Source organism: Mustelus asterias, chromosome 26 (assembly GCF_964213995.1).
Source record: "Mustelus asterias chromosome 26, sMusAst1.hap1.1, whole genome shotgun sequence".
In the NCBI taxonomy this organism is placed as follows: Eukaryota; Metazoa; Chordata; class Chondrichthyes; order Carcharhiniformes; family Triakidae; genus Mustelus; species Mustelus asterias.
In genome coordinates, this window is record NC_135826.1 from 38,632,678 (window position 1) to 38,639,081 (window position 6,404).

The window sequence follows — 6,404 nt, forward strand, 5'->3', positions numbered from 1 at the left end:
TGAGTCCCAGTCAATATAGGGAAAATTAAAATCTCCCACCACAACAACCCTGTTACTTTTACACCGTGCCAAAACCTGCCTACACATCTGTTCCTCTATCTCCCGCTGGCAGTTGGGTGGCCTATAGTAAACCCCCAACATTGTGACTACACCTTTCCTATTCCTGAGCTCTACCCATATTGGCTCGCTGTATGAGCCCTCCGAGGTGTCCTCCCGGAGTACAGCTGTGATATTCTCCTTAACCAGTAGTGCAACTCCCCCACCCCTTTTACATCCCCCTTTATCCCGCCTGAAAGATCTGTATCCTGGAATGTTAAGCTGCCAATCCTGTCCTTCCCTTAACCAAGTCTCTGTAATGGCAACAACATCATAGTTTCTAGTACTAATCCAAGCTCTAAGTTAATCTGCCTTACCTGTTACACTTCTCGCATTGAAACAAATGCACTTCAGCCCACCAGACCCTCTCTGATTGGCAATCCCACCCTGCCTGCTGTTTCTCTGAGTCTTACTGGCCCTACTCTCTGGTTCCCCTTCAGCTAATTCACCTTTGCTTTGGTTCCCACCCCCCTGTCAAACTAGTTTAAATCCTCCCGTGTGACACTAGCAAACCTCCCGGCCGGAATATTTGTGCCTTTCCAGTTTAGATGCAACCCGTCCTTCTTGTACAGGTCCCACCTGCCCCGGAAGAGACCCCAATGGTCCAGATATCTGAAACCCTCCCTCCTACACCAGCTGTTTAGCCATGGGTTGAGCTGTACTATCTGCCTATTCCTAGCCTCACTGACACGTGGCACAGGGAGTAATCCTGAGATTACAACCCCAGAGGTCCTGCTTTTTAACTTTCTACCTAACTCCCTAAACTGCTGCTGCAGGACCTCATCGCTCTTCCGACCTATGTCATTAGTACCAATATGTACCACGACCTCCGGCTGTTCATCCTTTCCCTTCAGAATGCTTTCTGTCCGTTCAGAGCCTTCCTGGATCCCAGCACCAGGGAGGCAGCATCCCATCCTGGAGTCTCTTTCACATCCACAGAAATGCCTATCTGCACTCCTAACTATAGAGTCCCCTATAACTATTGTTTTTGTTCTTCCCTGCTTAACAACAGAGCCACTGCTTTGGCTGCTGCTGCTGGTATCCCCTTTGGCCAATTTCCCCCAATAGTATCCAAAACAGTATACATGTTAGAGAGGGGGATGACCCCAGGGGATTCCTGCACTGACTGCCTGACCCTTCTGGCGGTCACCCATCCATCTGCCTGCACCTTGGGTGTGACCACGTCTCTAAAGCTCCTATCTATGATGCTTTCCGCCTCCTTCATGTTCCTAAGTGCATCCGACTGCTGCTCCAACCTATCCATGCGTTCTGTAAGGAGCTGCAATTGGGTGCACTTCCTGCAGACATAGTCGTCCGAGACCCTGGAAGCGTCACGGATCTCCCACATCCCACAAGTGCAGCACTGAACCCCACTGACCGACATTTCGAGCACCAATTAAATTATTTGGAAAAATGTATAAAATTCTTACCTTCACTTTTACCGTCTCACAGTGGCCTTTTGTTTTGGTTTGAGGAGGGGGGAGGGTGGGAAACACTAATGTCGTGTTTCAGGCTTCCCGCTCCTTGACACCCAGATCTTCCACTTCCCACTTGGTAAATGCTGCTGGTCAGACTTCTCCCAGAATGCACCAGTGAAGTCCCTCGGCTGCCTCTACCAGATGAGGGGTCAATAACCAGGGGGCAGAGATTTAAGATCAGGGGCAGGAGGTTTAGGGGGGATTTGAGGAAAAACCTTTTCACCCAGGTTGCTGGGAATCTGGAACTCGCTGCCTGAAAAGGGTGGGAGAGGCAGGAACCCTCACAACATTTAAGAAGCATTTAAATGAACACTTGAAATTCCACAGTATACACGGCTACAGAGCAACTGCTGGAAAATGGGATGAGAACAGTTGGGGGTTGATGACTGTGCAGACACGATGGGCAAAAGGTCCTCTTCCTATGCTATAAAACTCTCTGATTCTATGATACTAGGCACCCTCGGAGGAAAGTACTCACACTTGGCTGTGACCAACCCATGTGATCAATTGGAATCCAAATATAGACACCAATATATTTTTATAATTTATCACTTTCTGGTTTCTCAACCCGGAGCCGGGATAATGTGGCAGAAGTTTGTTCCCATGTGGAAGGCAGCTCAGTGGATCACATCCTTCCCCCGTCATCCCTAATCTCTTCAAATGGGCAAACTGATGAGCAGTTTGTCCTCTCCCTAACCATGAGCCACTCACCGGTTACAACTCTGAAATCCCAGGGCCAAGAACAAACCCTGGAGCGTGGGCAACTGAGATAGCTCACACCTCAAATAGAGGCATATCCTTCTGCTCCTCTCTCACACAATCATTCACTCGGTTGTTTCACACACACACTGTCGTACACGCTCACTCGCTCTCGCACACTCACTCTCGCAAGCTGTAGATGGACGAATCTGCAGTTGGTTGTTTGAATCATTTTTATTTTATTAATTTGTATTTAAAAAAAAGGGGAAGTGATGGAAGATACTGCACGGGTTTGTAAGCTGATTGTTCTCTGGTATAATGACATGCTTAGTAGTCAGGTCACTATTCATTTCTCAACCTGATTCGCTCATTTTTTCGTTTGTTGCTCCCGCTTCTGAACATAAAGTTCGTTACAGGAAAACATGAGACTGGCAATGAATGACACAAACTCCTCAAAGTTCACCTCTCCGTCACCATCAAAATCCAGATCTTTCATCATCTTGTCAAAGGCTTCAACATTTCCCTTTTTCTGTCGAGAGATGTGAAAAAAATTGAAAATAGTAAAAAAAAATTGCAGTTGATCATTTTAGCAAGAATGAGGAGAGATCAAATCAAATAAAGGTAACAATTGTAAAAGGGGCTGAGGCAGCAGCGGGGTCTATTGGGTAAATGTGCATCAATCTGACTGGTTGAGAAATGGATATAGGATCCTGGGCTCTATCTGGAGGCAGAGCGTCCAAACACAAGGAATATAGGATGAACCTTTACTAAAATGGGAACATTGTGAGCAGTTCTGGGCATCGTACTTTTGGGAAGATGTAAAGTTGTTACATTCACAAGGACAATGGATTTCGGTTATGAAGATAGGCTGAGTTGGAAAGGAAATTTGATAACGGTTTTCAAAATCATGAGGGATCGTCACAGAGTAGATATGAAAAAGCTGTTCCTATTATTGGTAGGATCACCCTCTACACTCCCCATCAAACACTCCCAGGACAGGTACAGCACGGGGTTAGATACAGAGTAAAGCTCCCTCTACACTGTCCCCCATCAAACACTCCCAGGACAGGTACAGCACGGGGTTAGATACAGAGTAAAGCTCCCTCTACACTGTCCCCCATCAAACACTCCCAGGACAGGTACAGCACGGGGTTAGATACAGAGTAAAGCTCCCTCTACACTGTCCCCCATCAAACACTCCCAGGACAGGTACAGCACGGGGTTAAATCGGATAGTCTGGAAGTTTGTAAACTTGTTGTTCTAGTTGAGTTAATCACACTGTTTGCTTCTTTCAGCCAGAGACCCTGATCAGGAATTTAAAAGAGTTTTTCCTGCCACACTCCAGAGGACTGAGCTGTAAGCCTGTGTGCAACACTGTTACAGAGCGGAACAGGCTGGGCTGCAAATGGACTATTTAACTAAGCTCCAGTTCACTTACAGTCTCTGCCCTGACTGGTTCACTGCTCATGTTTCTGATTGTTCCGCCTTGGCTTGCTTTCAGAAACCACACCCTCATTTTACACATTCCTCAGACCGTCTGAACATTAAGTCACTAATCAGGCGTCTGAGTGCTTGGGAAATGCTTGCTGTCGAATAGCTTTCTGACTCCCCACTTTTACCCTAAATGCCATCTGTCCCAATCTGCAGATCAGTGACCGTCCTCACACTGCAGAGACTGACTGTTTTGGGGATGTGGCTCCCTCAGGCAGCCGGGACAGAATGTGATCTTATTCACACTTACATTCGGCGCAGGTTTCCTCTAAACACCCAGAGGATCTATCATTGGCCTCTTCCTTTTCTCATCTACAAGCGACCCTTCAGTCACACCATCTAAAAGCACAGCAAATATTAACCCCATTCACACCCTATCCTTCCCCCTCCCTAAACCCCTCCTCCTCCTTAAACCCCTCCCCGCCCCAACCGTCAACCCCTCCCTAAACCTCTCACCCCCCCCCCACCCTTCCTCCTCCCTTGACCCCTCCTCCTCCCTTGGCCCCTCCCTCTCCCTCTGCCCCACTTTTTCCTCTTTAAGAAACTCACACTGATCAAGCTTTTAGTTATCTCAATGTCTCATGTGACTCACATTTTGTTTTAAAGCAGTGAGGCCGCAGAGATTTGGTTAAAACTGGGATATAAACAGGCAGATGCCAAAGCATAACTTCACAGCAGGGATCACTGCCTGGGATCAGGAGCAGGAAACCTGGCTGATTTCCCCTCTTTCTCTAACCCAGTGGGTGGGTGTGTGAGTGAATCAATCTCTCAGCTCCCAACCCTTCACCATATTCAAAACATGATGAGATCATTGGGCAGTTCCTGGCTGGAACATTGGGTTGTGGGGACAAATTTCCGAATCATTGCTGACTGAGTTAAAAAAAAAAGTTTTATTTATGAGTCACAAGTAGGCTTACATTAACACTGCAATGAAGTTACTGTGAGAGTCCCCCAGTCGCCACACTCCGGCACCTGTTTGGGTACACCGAGGGAGAATTTAGCATAGCCATTCTACCTAACCCACACATCTTTGGACTGTGGGAGGAAACTGGAGCACCCGGAGGAAACCCACGCAGACACGGAGAGACTGTGCAGACACCACACAGACAGTGACCAGAATTGAAGCGGGTCCCTGGTGCTGTGAGGTAGCAATGCTACCACTGTGTCACCATGACTGACACTTAGTGCATATGTCTGAGGGGCAAGAATGAATGTGAGGAGGGCATGGGATAAGCCCAGGGTTGGGTGCTGGGTGAGTGCGGTTGCTGGGGAGGATGGGTGCGGGTGGGTACAGAGTGGGGTGGGTGCTAATTGGGGAGGGTGGGTGCTGGGTGAGGGTGGGGAAGGTACTGGGTGGATGGATGCTGGGTGGGGTGGGTGCAGGTTGAGTGGGTACAGGGTAGGGGTGGGTGGGTGCTGGGCGGGTGGATGGGGACCGGCTCTGTCACTGAGGTTATTTCTCTACCTTTGTGAGCTGGACGAGTTCTGTCTCCACCAGAGTTTTCATTTGGCTCCGGGTCAGAGTGTATTTGTCGCCTTTTGCATATTGATAAAAAACATCCATCAGGTTCTGCATCGCCACCTCGGTTTTGGTCGGAGTTGTCATGATTGGAGTCTGAGACAGAAAGTGGAATTAGTGAGAAATCCTCTCGATGTTCCCAAAACTGCCACCCCCACCTCACCCCCGCCCATCCTCTCCCCACTCCCCCGGGGTAACTGAGTGGGGGGTTTGGGTTAGGGTTAGGGTTGGAGTTGGGGTCGGGGTAGTTGCTGAGTTTCCCAATTCCGGCAATTTGATTACAACAAAAATTCACTTTGTTCAAAACTTTAGCAACTGACAAAACTTTCATTAACTCCCCGGGAATCCAGGGCTCCGCGACATCCCATAATAATCCCCCCAACCCCACCCAGACCCCCTCCCCGCCTCCCCAACACACACACACAAAAACCCCGACCCACACACACACACCCTCAAAACAGTCCCGTGTTTGAGAAGCAAAAGCAACGAAGAAACTTGTTACAGTTACAAAATCGCGAATAATCTCAGCAAATAACTCGTCTCTAGTTAATCCTCGCTAAATAACTAGTCTCTAGTTAACCCTCGCTAAATAACTAGTCTCTAGTTATCTCCACCAGCAGCATGCCTCTCACCTCCTGTTCTTCCAGTTTTTGGCCAGATGTGCTGCAGCTGTGAAGGTTGCTGAGGTTTTTATCCCAGCCCAGCCCAGCCCAGGCTGATGTGTCAGTCACGGCGGGAGGGAGGGGGGTGCTGACTAGATACTGGCTGCTATTCACAGCCCAATCCTCACAAACACTGACTCGTGGCTGAAATAATTTGGAGAGTTTGAACAATAAAACTGGCAAAAGGCAACTTCTCGAACAATTCCTTAGCAAGGATCAACAGAAGCAGACAGAATTCACCAGAGTCAACAAATCAAACCAATTCAAATAGAAATGTTTAAACTGAGAGATTTATGGATGGAAATTCACGCTTTCCCAAGGTGGCCGGAGCGAGGCGACTTCTTACAAGCTGTGCCCAGCAAAGCTTCTTATTGTATCTTTTACTCTCGTTGCTTCTAAAACTTCATTCTAAGTATTTTAAACTCTCAGACAATGCTTCAATTCGTATTAAGTTGATCT

General features: G+C 48.0%; 1 protein-coding gene across 1 annotated transcript; it reads right to left on the reverse strand.

The window, feature by feature from the left end:
* Nucleotides 1-2,488: 2,488 nt before the first annotated feature.
* On the reverse strand, nt 2,489-6,019 carry LOC144479597 (protein S100-A1-like). The gene is made up of 3 exons (XM_078198498.1): nt 5,916-6,019; nt 5,230-5,379; nt 2,489-2,802 (listed from the first exon to the last, which is right to left on the reverse strand). Exons 2-3 carry the CDS (start codon nt 5,368-5,370, stop codon nt 2,641-2,643), a joined length of 303 nt encoding a protein of 100 aa, XP_078054624.1. The 5' UTR covers nt 5,371-5,379; nt 5,916-6,019; the 3' UTR covers nt 2,489-2,640.
* Between the last annotated feature and the right edge of the window lie 385 nt (nt 6,020-6,404).

Bases quoted from the DNA above. Each gene is read 5' to 3' on its own strand.
- LOC144479597 (XM_078198498.1), bottom strand. From the start codon at position 5,370: ATGACAACTCCGACCAAAACCGAGGTGGCGATGCAGAACCTGATGGAT. The intron at 2,803-5,229 runs GTAGAGAAATAA...ATCTCTCGACAG, and splicing joins AACTCGTCCAGCTCACAAAG to AAAAAGGGAAATGTTGAAGC.